Source organism: Agelaius tricolor, unplaced genomic scaffold (genome assembly GCF_023055355.1).
Source record: "Agelaius tricolor isolate 1412-34295 unplaced genomic scaffold, bAgeTri1.0.p SCAF_35, whole genome shotgun sequence".
Classification (NCBI taxonomy): Eukaryota; Metazoa; Chordata; class Aves; order Passeriformes; family Icteridae; genus Agelaius; species Agelaius tricolor.
Window position 1 is genome coordinate 2,305,600 of NW_027269295.1, and position 20,056 is coordinate 2,325,655.

The 20,056-nt window shown below is 39.2% G+C and overlaps 2 protein-coding genes across 3 annotated transcripts; one reads left to right on the plus strand and one right to left on the minus strand.

Annotated features, from left to right (window-relative positions):
- Positions 1 to 1,223: 1,223 nt before the first annotated feature.
- On the plus strand, positions 1,224 to 9,065 carry GSG1L2 (GSG1 like 2). Its single transcript, XM_071452787.1, has 5 exons — positions 1,224 to 1,610; positions 3,489 to 3,536; positions 7,435 to 7,587; positions 7,807 to 7,918; positions 8,684 to 9,065. Exons 1-5 carry the CDS (start codon positions 1,301 to 1,303, stop codon positions 8,937 to 8,939), a joined length of 879 nt encoding a protein of 292 aa, XP_071308888.1. The 5' UTR covers positions 1,224 to 1,300; the 3' UTR covers positions 8,940 to 9,065.
- Positions 9,066 to 12,828: 3,763 nt separating this feature from the next.
- DHRS7C (dehydrogenase/reductase 7C) lies at positions 12,829 to 19,863 on the minus strand. 2 transcript variants are annotated; one of them, XM_071452678.1, is made up of 7 exons: positions 19,577 to 19,863; positions 18,917 to 19,072; positions 16,291 to 16,403; positions 14,975 to 15,185; positions 14,607 to 14,699; positions 14,158 to 14,313; positions 12,829 to 13,145 (listed from the first exon to the last, which is right to left on the minus strand). In XM_071452678.1, exons 2-7 carry the CDS (start codon positions 19,068 to 19,070, stop codon positions 12,937 to 12,939), a joined length of 936 nt encoding a protein of 311 aa, XP_071308779.1. In that variant the 5' UTR covers positions 19,071 to 19,072; positions 19,577 to 19,863; the 3' UTR covers positions 12,829 to 12,936. The 2 variants fall into 2 exon arrangements, with proteins under 2 accessions (XP_071308779.1, XP_071308778.1); XM_071452677.1 differs by lacking the exon at positions 19,577 to 19,863 and having other exon boundaries at positions 18,917 to 19,383.
- Between the last annotated feature and the right edge of the window lie 193 nt (positions 19,864 to 20,056).

Below are 20,056 nucleotides of genomic sequence, written 5' to 3' on the forward strand. Positions count from 1 at the left end.
TCTCCCTCCTGCTCTCACACTTGCTCCCACTCCTGTTCTCACGTGTGCTACACCCTTGAGAAAATGCAGGGAGACAAAGGAAATTTTCTAATTTTAGGAAAAAATAACTCCTGGCTGGAGCTACACCTGCATTTTGGGTTGTGGGATTTGCTCTGCCTTGGTAGTTCAGCATCTGCACTCTGTACCTTGCACTCTGTAAGCCGAGCTTTTCATGGCAACCTAAAGCAGGCATTGATCCTGTTATCCGTGAGTGTCACCTGCTTCTCCAGCTCGGACATCTTTGGGTGGAGAGCTGTCTTGAAAATCCAAATTATTTTCATTAGAAGGTACATATGTGACTTCAGTGTCTGTCCTGAGGAACCATCCTCCCCCAGGGCACATTTTGACTTCACAGCTATAAAATAAAGCAGTGAATTACTCCAACACCCACCTCCTTTTGGTTCTTTGCATAACTTACTTGCATCACCAAACAGGCAGAAAATACAATACATATACCATAAGGTGGGAAATGTTTCTTAGATGGAGGAGAAAGAAATTCTATTTCACACAGTGAAATATGAAATAAGGATAATTCAGCCTTTTCTCTAATGTTTCAGTTCCCTTGGGCAAAACTTGTGTTGTGTGTTCATGGGGGCAGGCTGGGAAGTGCCCTGGAAACCATCAAAAGTCAGGTAATTGAATTATTTTCAAATAATTATTTGTCACTGGTGAGCTCTGAACATAGGCAGTTCCCTTTCTAGTGCTGCATGCTGTGAAATGCTCTGGCTGACCAACCAGTTTTAGCTCCTTACAAGCTTTTTTATAGCAAGAGTCACAACTGTGTTCAATTTAAAGAGCTCGGTGTCACAGGAGCATTTGGAACTGCGAGATTTTATTTATTCCTTAGCTAAGAAACAGAGATTCCATCAGTCTGACTCTGATCAAGGTAAACAGGCATTTTTTGTTTCTGTAAATAAAACTTTAGTGATTGCACACTGGGGTGCTTCCAATGCTTCTGCGCTCTGTGTATGATTCATGGGGCAAATTAACATTTATTGCCACATTTCCTCATATTCTCTCCACAATACATTGCTGCCAAGCAACACTGTCCTTTATTCTTAATCTCCCCTGCCACATGATTTCTGGTCATGCCCAGATCTCTGCTCTCTGCCTTAAACTCCTAAGCCAGCACAATTTTCTGGGAGGGATGAGGAATGGGATGGTGAAGGCAGGCAGATGGTGAAGGCAGGTGTTCCATCAGGCAGATGCAGAAATTTGCAGGAAGGAATTTCAGGAATAATTTCTGGCGCATCTCTGGAAGATGCCATCCTCCATCCCAGAGGCAGACAGGAGGCACAGAGCCTCAGCAGCATTTTCTCTGAGTTTCCTCTCTTTAATCTTCTCCATCACAGCTTTCAGCAGCAGTTACTGGTGCGAGGGCACCAGGAAAGTGGCCAAACCTTTCTGCAAAGGGGACAGCAAAGGGGACCTGTGCATCCGCTTCAACAGCGCCGACGGCAACGGCAGCCAGGCTGTGCAGTACATCTGGGAGACCGGCGATGACAAATTCGTGGAGAAGAAGTTCCATGCTGGCATCTGGTACTCCTGTGAGGAAATGATCAATGAGGAAGGTGAGTAAACCCATGGAAATTTATTTAATGAAGAAATCGTGGGGTTTTTCCTGCTTATTTGGTGCGGCCGTCCCTTCTGCTTCATTACCGCCGATGTATTTTAGGGTGTTTGGGTCCTTCAAAAGTTGCTCTTCTCTGGCAAAAGGGACCTTAGAGGGTAGTGTCTAGTCATTCCTTAAAAAATTCCTAATAAATTCTGCAAAGAACATGAAGCTGACAAGTTGTGGCTTTGATTTAGCTGACAGGTTGTGGTACACATGAAGATTATTTGGTTTTTATTCTACTCAGCATAACAGCAAGTTAAATGGCTCTAACAAGAAAGCATTTCATTTTTCCAGAGGTTTTATTCCATTAGTCCAAAATGAATCCTTGCTTTAAATAACTCCTTCTGATCCCCTATGGATAAAATGCCCTATGGATCAGAAGGATCCATAAAAAACATAAAAACATAAAAAAACGCCAACTGATTTTTTTTAAATTTATTTTTTAAATCATTGGCACTAATATATCTGTGGGATCTAAATTGGTTCCTGGGTTTCCTCTTGAGCACAAGTATTTCTACTTTTTCCCTGTGATCTCACTTTACATTTCATTTTCCAGTAGTTTTATTCCATTTATTCCAAAATGAATACTTGCTTTAAATAACTCCTGATCCCCTATGGATCAGAAGGATCCATAAAAAACATAAAAACATAAAAAACGCCAACTGATTTTTTTTTTTTTTAATTTTTAAAATAATTTCCACTAATATATCCTAGGGATCTAAATGAGTTCCTGGATTTCCTCTTGAGCACAAGTATTGCTACTTTCTTCCTGTCATCTCACCTTGCATGAATCAAAGCAGAAGAGGATTATTTTCATCCTGCTAAAACATGATATGGAGACTTACTAGCCAGAAGTGGTGGCATTTAATTAGGGCTCACTCTGCATATGTAAATATTTTTAGAAAGAAATTAGCTTGCCATTCCAGAAACTTTCTAGCAAATTTTGTATTTTTGTATAAGGGAATTGCTGGTCCAAGAATCCCAGCATTTATTGTAAAACCTGATCAACATTAAGTTTTTCCCTTTATTGCCCTGATCAGTTTACAAGCCTGGCTAGAACAGAACTTCAGAGAAATCAAAGCAGCTGTCACCTATGCCATAAAATGCAAATATTTTCACAGTCACCTGTCCTGAAGGACCACTTTTACCAAAACTTCTTTTAAGTTATGCAGTTTTAAGGGGAAAATGTCAAAGATCAGAGCAAAAATTGTCCAAAAGACACCTTCATCCACGCCATGGGTTCCAGGGTTGTGTAATTTGAGCATCTGCTGTGGAAGCTCAAGTTTGGAAGCTGATGATTTCTGACTTGGTGCAGTTAGGAGCTGGAAAAAAACCACCCAGCATGTTCAGATCAGAGAATTAATTCCCAGAGCTTTGTTCACAGCATCTGTGTGGGGGGCAGGGGGGCATGTGGGTTTGGAAATCAAAGCTTACAGGAAGAAATTGGAATGAAGCTTAGAGGGAATTTGTGTGAGCAGCAGCCCTGCTGCTGTGAGGAGAGCAGCTCTGCCCTGACACCAGGACTGATTCCACTTCTGCAAAGGAATTTTCCTCTCCTGCCTCTCACCCCGTGGAAATCCATTCACAGCCTTCCTCTGGGTCTTCCAGGCTCTGGTTCTACCTTGAAATAGTCTGTGAGGACTCTCTGGTTCAACCCCAGGAGAAATTTGATGTACCAGGTTCTTTGTGTACACTAAAGCCAGCTTCCTGATCTTCTCACTTTCTGCTTATATAATAGATTTTGCAATTTTTTTTCTTTCTATTATTCTATTTCTTTAGACCATTACAGAGTACAAAATAATCCTGAATTTGATTTAATTTTTCGCTTTTTTAGGTGAGAAATGTAGAAGCTTCATCAGTCTGACTCCAGCTTCTGATCGAGGTAGATATTGCACATTGTTTGTCTGTAGTCAAAACTCTCCTGATCACACTTACCCATATAAGTATTCTGCATTAAATTAAATTAATCCATTTCAAAAATGCTTGCTTTAATCACAGAGAGTATTTTTTGTCCTTTATTTAGTTTTCTAACTTCAAAATGAAGGTAATACAGCTTACAATATCAATCTATGTCCTTCTGAAGACACACCACTTGAATACGAATGGCTTTTGAAATTGGAACATGGGTACTGGAAGTCAAAATTTGTGTATTTTTGCCCTCTGTCTCCTCATACCTCCCTATTTGCAGCCAGGAATTCTGTGGCAGTGTGTGAACATCCACCCAGGAGGTTTGTGTGCCCAGGGAATTGAGGGAGATGTGCTGTGCACCAACCCAGCCTTGGTGGAATCTGAATCCCCTCCCTGTGCCTTACTCAGGGCTGTGGGGATACACTTCCATTCTCTTCTTTCAAAGAATATTCAATCATTCTTTATTTAGAATAATTGATTCTCAATAAATAATTATAATTCTTAATACAGAATATTTCAAATATTCTCATAAAACATTCCTGCAGATGCTACTTTGTGCCTTCCTCTTGGTCCCCAGTATGAAAACATCAGTCCATCACTGATCTGATTAGACCAATCAGTTTACAAGTGGCTGATCCAGAAAAAAACCCAAAACTCATTCTTCCCAGCATTTTGGGACTGGAGTATTTGCCTGGATATGCAATTTCAGACCCTGGAGAAGGAGAAATACTCATTTTCTGAAGGCCAGTCTTCCTTCTACCTGCTGCAGCTCATCACGGTGTCTTAACAGAATAACAGAATTTTGTAGCATGAGAAAAATTATAAATGAGATGTGGGTGTAGTCACACAGAAGTGAGGGGTGGTTTTGAGAGTTCCTCCCAAGGAAAGCTGCTGGTGGACACACAGAGCTGACACTGACTCTGAACAGCATCAGAGAATGTCTCAGGCCCTGGCAGGCCAGGTGGAGACAGCCAAGAAGCATCTTGGTACCTAAAAACCAGGAATCTCCCCCTGGGGTAGTGAAATGCTGCGTGGAAATCCTGCCCAGAAGGGGTTTGTGCTCTGCACATGCCTGGGGGTGCTGTGGGATCCAAACTCAGGGTGCAGCAGGCTCAGCCTCCCCGAATTCCTCACCCCACACACAGGGCTGGGCACCCTTGTTCAGGGAATTTCTTACAATGGCTCACTGCCCAAAAAATGTTAAAATGCAAACTCTCACAGCTGGAGCAGGCAGAACTGTTGGGCAATGCAACATCTGGAGCTCCTAAAGAAAATCACAATTTTTTACCCAGACAGATTTTCTGGAGAAACAAACCATGTCCAAGAACACCCACACATAGCCTGGCCCAAGAATTTAATGTCTGAATGGCCCATGAATCACAGAAGTCCCACAGACATTGTCCAAGCCAGCATTTGGAGTTCTACACCACACAAATGTTGCCTCCTGCCCTAGGTGGTGTCTGGTAACCAAGGATGTGTCTCAGCAGTGTTTCAGTTTTTAAATTATTATTTTTTGTGCACATCTTCACGTGAAATCACTGCTTGTATCTACAGCCAGGTGTCTCATGGCATATTTGGTTTTTAAAAAGTTTGGGTGTTGGGAAGGATGAAAGTTTGACAAGAAAGTCTCACAGATATGGATGCTTAGCAGAAAGATTTTTGAATGTAGAATGTGATGAAGGAATAGAGATGGAAGCAAGTTTTGATATAGAAGAAAAGAATTGCTGAGCCAGTCTCACTGGATAACCAAGGAGGCAAAGGGTGTGTGAGTTAGAAGGGGTTTTTATGGCTTAGAGCAAAGGATAAACCCACCCCAAACAAGAAGATGTTTTTACCAAGCAGAAAGAGAGCACAGGCAAACAAGGCAGCAAATGTTGCAAGTAGAAAAAAGGTCTCAGAATTTTCCACTGAATTAGTTCCTGGATTTCCTCTTGAGCAAAGTATTTCTACTTTCTTACTAGGATCTCACCTTGCACAAATCAATGCAGAAGAGGATTATTTTCATCCTGCTAAAACATGACATGGAGACTTACTAGCCCTAAATGGTGGCATTTAACTGGGGCTCACTCTGCATATGTAAATATTATTAGAATGAAATTAGCTTGCCATTCCAGAAACTTTCTAGTTTCTGTTTTCTGCAAGAAAACTGAAAAACAACTTCTAGCTTAAACTGTAATGTACTAACTTTTATTGAATGGAGAATGGTAACATGAATATGGTAATTATAGTAGTTAAGATAGGCTATAGGTAAAAGTTAAGGTATAGATTGGTTCTACTGTATGAAGATGCTCAGCAAAGAAAAGTCTATAATGCAAAGTAACCAAAAGAAAAGTATAGAATGCATTTGTAATCTAAACTGAGGGTGTCCAGGCCTGCCTGCAGCTGGAGCTGACAGCCGTAGGCCCAGCTCTGTCACCCACAACCCTGGGCTGCTGTGACATCCTGGATACAATAAACTGCATTTTGGAGAGCCCCTGGAGTCCCACACCCCTCATTTTGGCTCTTACAGTGGTGCCCAACGTGAGGCACCTTTAGCAAGAGCCTCAGTGAGGGATGTGGCCCTCCAGGCCTGCCTGCAGCTGGGGCTGACAGGCCCAGCTCTGTCACCCACAGCCCTGGGCTGCTGTGACATCCTTGGTACAATAAACTGCATTTTGGAGAGCAACTGCATTTTGGAGTCCCACACCCCTCATTTTGGCTCTTACAGTGGTGCCTAACATGAGGTGCCATTAGCAAGAGCCTCAGTGAGGGATGTGGCTCTCCAGGCCTGCCTGCAGCTGGGGCTGACAGCTGTGGGCCCAGCTCTGTCACCCACAACCCTGGGCTGCTGTGACATCCTTGGTACAATAAACTGCATTTTGGAGAGCAGCCTGGAGTCCCACATCTCTCATTTCAGCTCTTACATTTGGGGAAGAGCATTTGCCAGATCTTGCCACAGCAGATTTGGACATAAGGAGGCCTCCTGCCCCTGGCTGTGGGACAGTAGCGCGCTAAAGGTCAGACAGCAGCCCGAGAGACTTTCATGGCAGGATTAACTTCTTGCATAAGATGTAATTACCAGATCTCCAAAAAGAGAGGAATCAGCAGAAAACCAGGGAAATGAATCTCAGCAAAACCTGGCGGCTGTCTGGCCTCAGGAAGGTTTCTCTGTACAATCAGGATCCTGTTGGGTTGAAAGTTAAGCCTGGGGAAGGTTTTATTGAATGACTGGACCCACTGACAGTGCAGGTGTGTGCATGGCCCCCAGGCTGTCAGCTGGGTCTGCTGCTCCTCTCTGCACTCAGAACCATGACATCAACAGCTCTTTTTATATTACCTTTGGTTCTTTTTATATTACCTTTGGTTCTTTTTATATTACCTTTGGTTTATGGTGATTTTAGGGTAGCTACCGAGTATAAAACCACACTGACACACCTTGCACTAAGTGTGTAGCAGGAACATGCAACTGCTTTTTCAATAATTATAATTTGAAAATTAATTAATTAATTAATTAAAATTACTAAGATTAATTTTTAAAATAATTGAAATTATTTTCCAATAATTATAATCAGTTTGTCATTGACACTGAAGTCCTCCACAGATGTTCTCATTATCACAGCACCCTCGCATCCCTTGTGCTTCTGTTTAACTTTGCATGAAAAATACAAATGAAGAAGGAAACGGTGAAAATAAACATGCAACTGTTTTTCCAATAATTAAAATTTGGGGTGCCCACTGACACTGAAGTCCTCCACAGATGTTCTCATCATCACAGCATCCTCACAGCCCTTGTGCTTCTGTTTAACTTTGTGTGAACAATACAAACGAAGAAGGAAATGGTGAAAATCTGAAATGATTGCTGATAATCTCAGTGCTGTTGATTTGGTTTGCAGGGGTTTTATGGCTGTCTATTGTAGCAGAGCTTCTCTACGTGGTTTTGCTCCTGACTGGGAACATTCTCATGTCAGTAGAAATCTGCTACTACAGCTCAGTCATTGATGGGCTGAAGATCAACGCCTTCTCTGCAGTGGTCACCGTGCTAGCAGGTACAGCTAAACATCTCCATTGCACAAAGTGAAGCCAAATTTTATGGGAAAATATTCTTTTCAATTAATTATTTCTTAATGTGGCCTATTTGGAATTTTAGATTTGTGGCTTTTGCTATCTTTAACTTAATTGTTTTAACTGGATCATTTTTCATTTAATTGTCAGGTTGGTTGCCAAGGACTAAATAACTAATGTCATCATAACATTGTATTTTTTAGGTCTTCTGGGCATGGTTGCTCACATGATGTACACAACTGTGTTTCAAATGACTGTAAATCTTGGTCCTGAAGACTGGAGACCTCACACTTGGGATTATGGCTGGTCCTATGGGTACTGGTTTATATTTGGTTCTGTCCTCCTGTCCTGTCCCTGTTCCCTGGGAGAAGAGCCCAAGCCCACCTGGCTGCACCCTCCAATTCATGCTCATGTGGCCATATTTTTTAATTTCACACATTTTCAAAAAAAAATTGTATTTCAATATAATTTTTTTTAAATTCTGTCTCCTTAGGTGTTTTAACATTTCAGAGTTGATGTCCTTTTTTCTCTGTTTACTGTGCCATGCATTTTCTCAGGAATGCATTTCAATGCTCTGAACCTGCTTTACCCAGATATTTAATAGTTCTTTTTAACACTTTTGGGTAACTCACATTTTTCTCAGTGTCCTCTGTGAGATTTATACCCTTAATAACTGCACCTTTTAACTTTCTCTGCATTCCTCTTTTTTTTTTTTTTTATAAAAACCCTTTCTGATATTAAGAAAGGCTTAATAGAGAAATAAAGCATATATAGAGAAATAATAAGCTTAATAGACAAATAAAGCTTAATAGAGAAATAAAGCTTAAATAAAGCTAAAATAGAGAAATTTGAGGTAATTCATTAAACAGGTATGTTAAATGTATATATTGCAATAAATATGTAGAGGTCTGTAAATGGTCATTGACCAAGAGTATTTCTTCCTCACCTGGCCTCTTCATCTTTCCCTAATACACACCAACACAATCACACCTAAACAGTGTTTTCAAAAATAAAATTGAAGGGCTTGAATATGAAAATTCCCTGCTAATTTCTGCTAATTTTTTCCTTTTTTGTTCACAGCCTTGCATGGACCTCCTTCGCTTGCTGTATGGCTGCAGCTGTCACCACCATTAACAAATACACAAAAACTATCTTGGAATTTAAGCACAAAAGGAAAAAGCTGGAAAGGAGCTTTAGGATTCAGTACAAGTTTCCTGAGTACACAGCTCCAGAGAAGGTTTGCAATGTGTACGTGAACTCTTTCCAGAACACCACAGATGACCCCACACATGCATTGAGAAGTCTGCGTCACCTGGCCACTATTTCAGTCCTGTAAAGCTGAACCAGATCTCAGAGAATTCTGTAAATTATAATCCTAGATCCAAACAAAACAGTGTCATGAATAAAATGCATCAATGTGTAGTATTATTTATTTTTCTTAATAAAGAAATTATATTTCCGTGGATGTTTCAAGGAAGTCTTGGTATTGGAGAAGAAGGTTCAGGTGGCTCAGTTCAGATAAAAACAGTGAGACAGGTTCCCCCCAGGTCTAGTTTTTAAGTTTTTAAGTAATAGAGAGTATTTGAGTTTGTTAGAATTTTAGAGCATCACTCCATTCTGATTCTTTATTAAAAAGACTGTAAAAAATCCCATCCTGAAACCAAAACCCATGAGAAATAGGGCAGCAAATAAGGCATGTGGTGCATGGCTTGGATAATTTTTGGTGGTAAAAGGTTCAATCTCTCCAAGAAAACCTGTGGACCTCAGCTCATGGTTCAAGAGTTACACATGGTGGATTTGCTGTGAAAGGAAGCTTGGTAGAGGAAACAGGTTTCAGTGTAAACATTTAGATAAAATGAGAAGGCAAAATAAAATCTGGAAGATTCATAAGGAGGCAAAACGAAATCTGAAAAATACCTGGTTGTGGACAGCACACAACTCACCTATGGAATTCCCCAGGAATCATTCTGGGAACAGAGTCAGAAAGAATCAAAATTTGATTTATACATTTCTACATAAAGAATCTATAATCACATTAAAGATGGGGAGGTGGAAATGATTGCAAACATCACAGGTCAGGAACTGAGCCACGTGCCTGCTTGGTGGGACACCAGAATATTCCTGTTATTGAGCCCCTTGGGAAACACACTTGTGAACTCTGGGTGGCACAGGTCCTACACAGCCTACTGAGCAGCTCTGGCTTTGGAAAAATCCCTATCTGCCTTTATTCAAGCAATAAATTCAGTTTGAGCTTCTTCTGCCAGCAGGATCTGTACCAGGTCAGGTTATGGCCAGTGATAAGCTGGAGCTGATAACAGAGAAGCATCATTAAATCAGAAGAAAACCATTAGTAGTAAGAGAGGAGAGTTTTTGTGTATGCACTGAATTACTGGAAAAAAAAAATAGAGATTTCCTCATTGGCAACAGGTCCCAAAATTAAATTAAATCAGAAGAAAAAAAAATAAAATTAAATCAGAAGAAAACCATTAGTGGTAAGAGAGGAGAGGTTTTGTGTGTGTATTGAATATACTAAAAAAAAAGAGATTTCCTCATTGGCAACAGGTCCCAAAGCTTCACTGCTGCAATTGTAGAAAAACAATTTCCTATATCAAATCAGAACGCCATGCGTTCCAGTTCATGTCCATTACCTTTTTTATTTCTACTGTGCATATTTGAGAAGAATCTGGCTCCATATTCCCTACACCATCCTCCAGGGTGGCTGCAGATAGCAATAAGTTTTCCTCTTCAATCTTTATAAAAGTCTGTATTTATCCTTTGCAGTGCTCTGAAAGTGCCACCTTGAGTCCAGCAGGGGAACAGAGCAGTGGCCACAGTTGGTGCCCACTCTGTTAGAAGCTGTCTCAACCCCTTGACCAAAACACAAGATCTCAATTCCTCCCCTTGTTTCACTCATTTCTTTGTGATGGATATGTTCCTAACACCTTCACCAACAGAGGAATTATTTCTGATTCCATCTGGTTTTTGTCAACCCTAACTCTTTTTACAATAGACTTTTACCCATCTCATGCTGTTCCTGGGTGTGATGGAAGAATTTCCACCTCATCCATGAACAAACTTGGCTAATGCCTACAAGTCCTTGGATAAATCAAATTTATGCAAGTGCCTCATTTTTTTTTTCTTAGCCTTCAGGTCACTAACACAGCCTGGCAGTCTCTCCATATGCTGCTTCTTCAGGATTGTTTCTTACACTGGTTTGCAAACACATAAAGTTCTATAGGTGGGCAAGGGCTTTTAAAATAATTGTGCAGTAAGAATCCATCCAGATCCCAGTAAGAATCCATCCAGATCCATTCCTAAATCTCAAACTGTCTGTTTTTCTCATGCTAACCATTCCAGAAGCTATATGTCTTCTGCTGGACATCTGGTAAATAAATTCACCTGATGAAATGCAAGATTTCTTATCCCTATTTGTAAGCCACAATTTTATATTCTGCCTATTATTTTATGAGACCCAGTAAGTCCTGGAACCACATTGTTTGAAAGCAGAGGAAGAGCACCAGCAGCATTTTTTATTGTGATTCATTAGAACCAATCAATTTTGATGAATGTTGCATCTCAGACACAGATCTACAGCAGTCCTGGTTACCACTGGAAACCAGGTATTTAATGAGACAAAGAGGCACCTCTGGGATGCAATTCCTTTTATCCTGAACTCAATATTTCTTTTTCTTATCATAATATTTTTATTTGCAACATATATCCACAGGTGAGACAGCAAAACAGAGATCAACAAATGAAATAGAAAACTTCAGATTAAATAATAGATTTCCCCAGAGAGGAAAAAAAAATATTGTGTCTGAAATACCAGTGGAGAAACCTCATCTTCAAGATGAGAAAAAGCCACTGAATTAGAGAAAAGTGTGACCCATTTAAAAGGTCATCTAATCCCTCTTTTCTTTTAGGCAGGATAAACTAAAGCTACATTGCTTTTTTACAGATGTTTCATTAATCTCTTCTTTAAAGCTTCTGAAGACAGGCATTTGAAAATTTCTGTGGCAATTTATCCTTTGTGCTTAGGATTTACAGAAAATGCTGTCCCTGTAAATCTCCTTGGCAGTAATTTTAGCACATTGTCCTACTCCAGCAGACATGGAGAACACTTCAGTCCTTCCTTCTCTGCAGAACATTTCAGGAATTTGAAAATCATTCAGATACAACTTTCTAGATAAAAATTCATCTGGTTTTTAAAACTTTCTTGACAGGATACCGGTGTTATTTTACCTCTTTCACTGCCTTTGCTGTGGCTCCTTGAACTGCTCACAGTTTGGGAGTGAAATTGTGTGAAGAATTTATGCTGAGCTCTAGAACGTGCAAAATGGAGCAGAAGGATTATTCAGCTTATTTTAACATGTAATCCACTTGGTTTTACAAAAAAAAAAAAAAGAAGGACAATAATAGAAATCATAGAAATCACAGAATGGTTTGGGTTGGAAGGGACCTCAATGAGCATCTGTCTCATTTCACCCATGGCAGGGACAACTTCCACTATCCCAGGTTACCCCAAGCCCCATCCAACCTGGACAGGAACTCTTCCAGAGATGGGGCGGCCACAAAAAACGTTGGTTCATGGTTAGCTGGGATGTCCTGTGGTGCCTGATCCTTTTCTGATGAAATTATGCTTATTCTGCATCTTGCTCTTATGGAAATGAGGAGGACTTGGCTGTTGCTGAGGTACAGAAACAAAGAGAACTGAGATCACAGCAAATGCCCATTGGTTTGAAGGAGTAGAGCTCTGCTGAAGACCAAGAAAATTTTGAACAAATGATTGTTTGACTTCCCAGTGAAGGCATAATCACTCACACTACAATAAAACCCCAGTGCTACACCAGAAAGCAGATGGAGCTCCAGCAGGAGCTGCAGGAACTGCCCCCTCCATCCCAGAGGTGAACACCTCCCTGAGCCAGGTTTCTTGAAGCCAGAGCAATTCATTTAGAGCTACAGCCAAAGGTTCACGTCCCTGCAAGTGACAGATATTCCTTTGCCCTCAGAATTCCTGTCATGGTTGGTGATTGTATCATGAATGAGGTCTGTAAGTGCTGGAAGTCATGTGAGCAATGGGACTTGCAGCAGCAGCAGCACATTGTCATAATCCCTAAAACCAATTTATAGATTATTTAAATTTAAATTTAGGAGCTAGTCCAGCTGACCTTTCAATGGTGTTCTGTTTCATCTGAAGTTCCTAAATTTATAGAAGATTGTGTGTGTCAATGATAGTGGAGTTATTCTACTCATAGCAAACAGACCAAGTCACTGACATTCGAAACAAAAACCTTTTTTTTTCAGGTCAAAAGCACAGAAATAACCGAACAAAATCAATTTTCCTCTTCTGTCTTCAGCCTTTCCCTAATCCCTGAGGCAACAATGGCAAAAAACAGCTCGGGGAAGAATGTTCTGATGTAAACTGCTGCTCTGGGGATGGGATTGGCCATTAGCACCTCCTGCTTCTTCCTGCTCACCGTGGCAAGGACCTCCTCTGCCACCTCCACGGGGTGCACACCGTAGGACACCTTCCTGAAAAAGACTGCAAATGAGAGAGGAGTGAGAGCTGCAGACACACAGACAGAGAGACAGGCAGGTACTCTGAGGGAATGGTGTTAGAAAGGTACACAGCTGGTGAATCAGTCAAATCAGTTTAATTTCCATGCACCTTCAATCCCTTCCCCACTCCATTCTCCTCATCAGTATGTGGCCAAGATCTTTTCATAATTGAGGTAAAGTCCTTCCAGTCCCTAAGGGAAGGAGCAACCTGAGTGCAGTGGAATTGTCCCTATTGTGTTGCCCTGATTTTTTAAAGATTTTTCTAAGCCTTCTTAAGTTTACATTCCTGTAAGGAACTTTCTCAGACACTTTATGTTAATAACTCATTGTTTTGCATTCTTTTATGGAGGAGGAGAAATTTGATGGGCTGTTGGTTTGTCCAGTGTCACTGGAGAGGTGGCACTGTCACCCTCCAATCCACTGTCACTTTTGGAAATCTATAAATGTTGGAGTCAGAAAATAAAAAGTCCCTTTTTTACCTTGGAAAGAGCAGCAAGTCTGTGTTGAGTTGTTTCGTGTCCTATAGTGACACTTCTGTGCTCTCCTCCCCCTCCATTCCTGATGCCCTGATATATTTATTTTCTCACACAACATTGTCTCATTCCAGGCTCCTTCTCTTTTCAACAGGCCAATATTACCTCTATACAGAGGAATATAGAGGTACTCTATATAGATATGGAATATATCTATATATAGATATAATTCTAAATCTATATATAAATATAGAATATATCTGTACAAAGAGATATAAAATATCTCTTTCTTTTTGCTCCTCATGCCTGAATATAGAATATATTTACATATAAATACAGATTCTAGATCTATATGTAGATATAGAATATATCTACATAAAGAAATATGAAATATCTCTTTCCTTTTGCTCCTCATGCCTGTTCATCCTTTCTGTCATTTCCATCATTTTTCCTTTTTTTTTTAACCCTGGAAAAGCCTCCCTCCTGCTTTATGTGCCTCATCTTCATCCACCCAAACTTTACATTTCCAGATTGATGCCTCCCAGTTGCCTGGTGCTGGCTGGCGATGGTAGGAGCAGATGAAGGTTGGATTCACAGTGCTGACAGAAATATCAAATTCCTCCATTTCAGCTCGAAGACAATCAAAAAATCCTACAGCAGCATGCTTGGAAGCAGCATCTAAAAGCAAAAAGCACACATGTGCATGTTTAGATATATGCTTGCATGGAAGCAGGTGTATAATAAAGCACCAATGTTTGGGAAAATGAGCATGGAATGATGAACCAAAATGCATTTCTAAGGTAGCATTTTAACTATTTTCAATTGAGTTCCAATTGGAAAAAATTTCAGCCAAATACTGTAGTAATGGTAAATTTGGATGCAAATTAGCACTTTTAATAACCACTTTTAATAATCAGGGACTCCTCACAGCTTATGCATTAGAGTTTATGTTTTTGCAATGTATAACTTACAAGCTGCACGAAATGGAATTCCTATTTTCCCTTGGATGCTATTAATTAGAACAATTTGGCCAGTTCTTCTTGAGATCATATTGGGAAGAATGGCTGCAAAAAGAGAAATACAAGTAAGAGACACATGAGTAAAAGCTGATTTAATGAAAAGGAGCAACAGCTGAAGTGTAAATAGCACAAATTTAGTGAAGGTTGTCTCAATACTACAAGAAAAAGTATCCCAAAATCCAGTAGCTGGGAATTGTCTTCTAGACTTCACCTGAATTCTACATGCAGAGTTGGCTGCAGTATTAATTAACACACTTAATTGCCAATGTGCTTTAAGTGGTAACAGCAAAAAAAAAGAAAAAAAATATATAATTAAATACCTTTGGTTAATGTTATAGGTCCAAAATAGTTGGCATCCATTATCTTTTTATCAAGCTCCAGGGAAATGCTCTGCACTGCTCCTTTCACCTTCATGCTTGCATTGTTGATCAGAATATCCACACAGCCATAGCAGTTCAGGATTTCCTTGGCTACATCTCTGATGCAGCTTATGTCTGTGATATCCAGAAGAATCAGCTTTGGGGCATATGTCTGGTGAGCAAAAGACTCATTTCAGTGGGACTTGTTAGATACAAACTATATTTATATTTGTATTTGTATTTGTATTTGTAGTTATAGTTATAGTTATAGTTATAGTTATAGTTATAGTTATAGTTATAGTTATTTCTATTTCTTTATATTTATTTCTATTTCTATTTCTTTCTATTTCCTTTGATGGATGAGCTACACACACATGGGGACAGAGGGAAGGTAGGAACTGTTTGTTTTGCTACAGGTCATACAAATGGAGTTTACTTTTGCATGGTTTCTGCAAAACCAGGTTTTATCAGCTGGGGGACAGAGGAATGAACTTCAAGTTTTTTCCATTTACTGTATTAATTAGAGAATGTAATGCAGAACTTTTAGGCATACTTAATATTTCTCCCTAGTTGAATCTGTGCAGGCTAACATGAACACACGACTTTTGTGGTTATTTATGCAGATGAACGAAGCCCACTGCAAAAAAAAAGGGCAAATATTTGTAGGTCTGAAGAGCAATGGCTGCAAAATTAATGTGATACCTTCAGGAACACCTGTGCCCTGGAATAGCCAGCTGAATTAGTCACAGAAGGGAAGTTTGGCCAGGAGCCTCAAGAAACACCTGCCAAAGAGTTGGAGTCCTGCATCTCCTCTGTCAGTGGCCAAGAGGAAAAAGCAGTTTTCTTTACTTTTTTTACTCCAAATCCCTTCTACCTGGCACTTTATCCACAAACAGTGAAGAAGCTCAAAATGAATTTGATCTTTAGCCCTATCTCCCACTCCTCGAGCACACGAATGCTATCAAAACCTGGTGGCATTTCCTGTCATTAAATGAAGCATTTGGATCCCTTCCATCCACATGATCAGGCAAATTGCTCTGCTGAGGATTTCTAGCTGGGTGGCTTGTTCAGAACACAGGAGCACCCAGATGCTTCACAGGAATAGCTCAGGAGAGCAGGATTTTGGCATCATCTCTCTCTGGGCTGTTGCTGTCATTACCTGGGCGACCAAAGCCATCATTAACAGCAAATCCCATTTCTTGTGCATTTTTTTTTTACTGCATCTAAAATTCCATTCTGTCCCTGAGCAAGGTTTATCCCAGGCTGTGCATACCTACCATGCTGGGGTCTGTCACACTAATTAAGGCATCATACAGGGCTTCCAACTTTTCCCATGTCCTGCCACACAGCACAAGCCTTGCTCCTCCTGCATGAAACACACGAGAACATTCTAGGAGAGAAATACATAAAAAAGAATTAATTACAATAGTGGCGAATTGATTTTGTTTATTTTGCTTGAAATGGGATGCTGGTTTTGTTAAGGGTGGTGAATCCACGCTTTAAAATTCATTAATTTGAAAATAATAGGAGAAAAAAGAAAGCATTGGCTTGTGATAGTACATAGGTGAGGAATAAATTAAATTTAATGTAATGGGATAATGCCTGTGTTGAATGGGCAACAGAACAACCCCAGTGCTTGCTGTCCTCTAGGAAACATTTCCTCCAGATTTCAATACCCACTTGAAATCCAGTTATGCCAATCTACCCATTTTAGATTTCTTAAATGATCATGTTAGACTCTTAATATCTGTATGGAAGTATTTCTGGATCCACCCTTGTAGTTTTGCAAACCTGTGCAGCTGGAAGCTTTTATTTAAGCAATCTTTTTCATTATTTACAACAGTAATTTTAAGAATGCCTTCCATTTTCTTTTCTTTTTTCTTTTTCTAGCATAGAAGGATTTTTAATTTAATGCCCAAAGGAGTATTTGCCAGAACAATTATAGCAATATTTTCCCCATAAACAACAGTTGAGGCAATCTTGTGAAAAAAAAATAAAGAGAAAAAGACTTCTATGTGAACAGCAATAAAGGTGGAAAGGGAAACCAATGATGTTCTCCTCTAGAACTTTTCTGAGTTTCAGCACTCAGAAAAAACAGGAACTAGGTTTCAACAACAATCACAAACCATTGAAAACATCTTCAATCATCATAGATTTGTTTCTCTTTTTTAACTTTGCTGAATGTTGCCTTTAGTCCAGAAATTCTGGCTTGTAGGAAAAGAATTTGTCTGTTTCCTTAGAGCCCACACCCACAGCTGGCCCCTGCCCAAAGTCCCTTTTTGGCTCTCTTGGAGCCCCTTCAGGCACTGGAAGTGGCTCTAAGGTTTGCCTGAGCACCCCACTCTGCCAGCCTGGCATCTTTGTCACTTCCCCTGGACCAGGGGTGCTCTGTGGCTGAATCAGATCAGTTGTTTGAACAGGTAAATTATTGCACACCCTTGATGCCTTCAGTTTTAGCTTTTATGTTTTTCAGATCCATTAGTGTAGGACTCTGAAATCCATATAAAGTGTCACCTACTGCCTTCACATTTTGGTCAGACAGAAAAATCCCTCTGGGCCTGGGATCCAAGGACACCCTACAGCCTCAGGCCCCAAAAAGTACAAACAAAAGTGAATTGTGGGAGAGCAGACTGGGAGAATATGACTTCATTAGCTGAAGCTGTAATTGGACAATTAACCTCTGATATGCAATGGACCAAACTTAAATCTGTATAAAAAACTGGTGACCATCATCCATCCTGGGTGGAGGCTCTGCAAGGTTTCTGACTGCCCAAGGTGAATCTGCGGAAGGCCTTTAATAAATACTCACTTAATTCTCCTAACCTTGTCCAATATATATAATAAATATATAATATATACAATAATGTGACAGGTAGACAATATATATAAAATATATTTATCTTTATTAAATATATATATATATATAAAATACATATAATATATATAATAATAATATAGGTGGACAATATATATACTATATATATTTATTTATATATATATAATATATATAACGTACATATAATATATATAATATTAAAAGAGGTGGCTCTATTGCTCTATTGAGGCCTCCTAAAAAATCCCTACTTTATTCTCTAACTCTGTCCAGCCTCTGTTCTAAGCAGCCACTTTTTCCTTGTCCTCTGAAGTCACACTGCACAGAGCCAGGCAGCCCATCTGGAAACACTGGAGGAGTAATTTGGGTGATATTTAAAATATATTTAGAGGGGGAAGAGATAAAAACAGGGGAAAATGGGTGAGCATTGCTGTTCACAAGAAGCAGGAACTGTTGAAGTCTCTAAGGGCTGAAAAGGAACATGTAAAGAGTAAGGTGACACCTGTTTATGCAGCCACCCTGCACTGACAGCCTGTGAAATGAGATCTTACAGTAGCAACGTGCTAAAAATAGCACTCAGTGTTCTTCTAAAACCTCTCACTCTAGTGAATTAAATAAATACAAAGCTCTGCAGCTCCTACTAGTTAACCAATATACTATTTATATATTATATATAATAATATAATATTGATAATAAATATAAATATAAATATAATGATATAATTGTTATATAGATTATGTCAACTATATTCATTATAAATATAAACATATATGAAACATAAATATACATTAGACATATATAAACATATTAAACCTGCATAGACATTAAACACATATAAACATATATTAAACATATAATAAATAGAAAATATTTTATTATTATAAATAAAATATAAATAAATATTTATATAAATAGAAATATTTTATAAATAGAAATATTTATGATTAACTTCTGCTTCATCCAGCCAGTTATGAATGCACCCAAGGCAATGTGTGCATGTTTATCACCCCGAGGGTGGCTCTCTGGCTGCTTCTGTTCTGTGCCACTGAGAAGAAATGAGACAACTCACCCTTGCCCAGCCCAGAGATGGCATCTGTGATCACCACCACCTTGTTCTGCACTGCTGACTTGGACAGCAGCCACCTGACTGACTGGTAAATGTAAATAATTCCACTGATCCCCAAGAGCAGCAATGGCAGAGCAAGGACAGAAAAGAAACCCATGGCTGTGGGAAACAAAAGAGCACTTGAGAGTACAGCAATCACAATGCACATTGATTATTTTTCAATTATTCCAATGTTTTCTGATATAGAAAATCTACTGATCAGCATGCCAAAGCAGCAACTTGAAACAGTAGGGAGGTGATTTTCCAATCAATGGTGGAATGTTGTTTTTTAATGAACAGGGGAATGTTGTTTCTTTGTCTGTTTTCCTTGTCTTTTTATGGTCTAAGCAAATCTGGTTTCCTTTTATGCAAAATTACTGTAGGATGGCAAGACCATAATAAAATACACACACATATATATGTGTGTATATATATATATGTATGTATGTATAAATGTATGTATATTCTATTATGCCTTGAAGCAAAACATGAAATAAACACTGAACTTTTAATCACATTGCTATTGTTAGAAAACAGTGAAAAAGTTTTTAATCCAAATTTCAGATAAAACTCACAACACAAGTCTTTTCTGTTCTAAAAGACAGAGAAAACAGAATCACTTACCATGGCTATGAAGACTCCAGATACACACAGAGCATTCTATTGCATTTTTGCAAACTTTTTCATTGCAGACTTAATGAAGATCCTTCAGAGTTTCACAGAGCACTGATTTGTTGAGGCTGCTTGCCCTGAGTGAGAGTGGCTATGTATGGCTGGTGACAGAGGCACTTCAGAGTAAATTTAGCCTGCCCAGAGTGATCTGCATGCCTGACCTTCCCACCCCACCAGCCACAGAAAAGCTCCTGGTACAGAATCTACAGAATCAATTCACCTGCACAATGCATGCATTTCTAGCTGTTGTGAAAAATGTGTATTTTATAAAAATATATATATTTTATATATATATTTATATATCATTATTACATATAAAAATATATTATAAATTTATATAATTATATATTATTATATATATTATATCTTATATATTTATATAAAATATATGTTATATATACAAAATTATAGTTTATAATAATATATATTATA

Bases quoted from the DNA above. Each gene is read 5' to 3' on its own strand.
- GSG1L2 (XM_071452787.1), top strand. From the start codon at position 1,301: ATGCCATCCTCCATCCCAGAGGCAGACAGGAGGCACAGAGCCTCAGCA. The intron at 3,537-7,434 runs GTAGATATTGCA...TTTGGTTTGCAG, and splicing joins GACTCCAGCTTCTGATCGAG to GGGTTTTATGGCTGTCTATT. The intron at 7,919-8,683 runs GTACTGGTTTAT...TTTTGTTCACAG, and splicing joins GATTATGGCTGGTCCTATGG to CCTTGCATGGACCTCCTTCG.
- DHRS7C (XM_071452677.1), bottom strand. From the start codon at position 19,121: ATGTGCATTGTGATTGCTGTACTCTCAAGTGCTCTTTTGTTTCCCACA. The intron at 15,186-16,290 runs GTAGGTATGCAC...TTTGCTCACCAG, and splicing joins GTGTGACAGACCCCAGCATG to ACATATGCCCCAAAGCTGAT. The intron at 13,146-14,157 runs GTAAAGTTTGGG...TCTCATTTGCAG, and splicing joins GGAGGCATCAATCTGGAAAT to TCTTTTTCAGGAAGGTGTCC.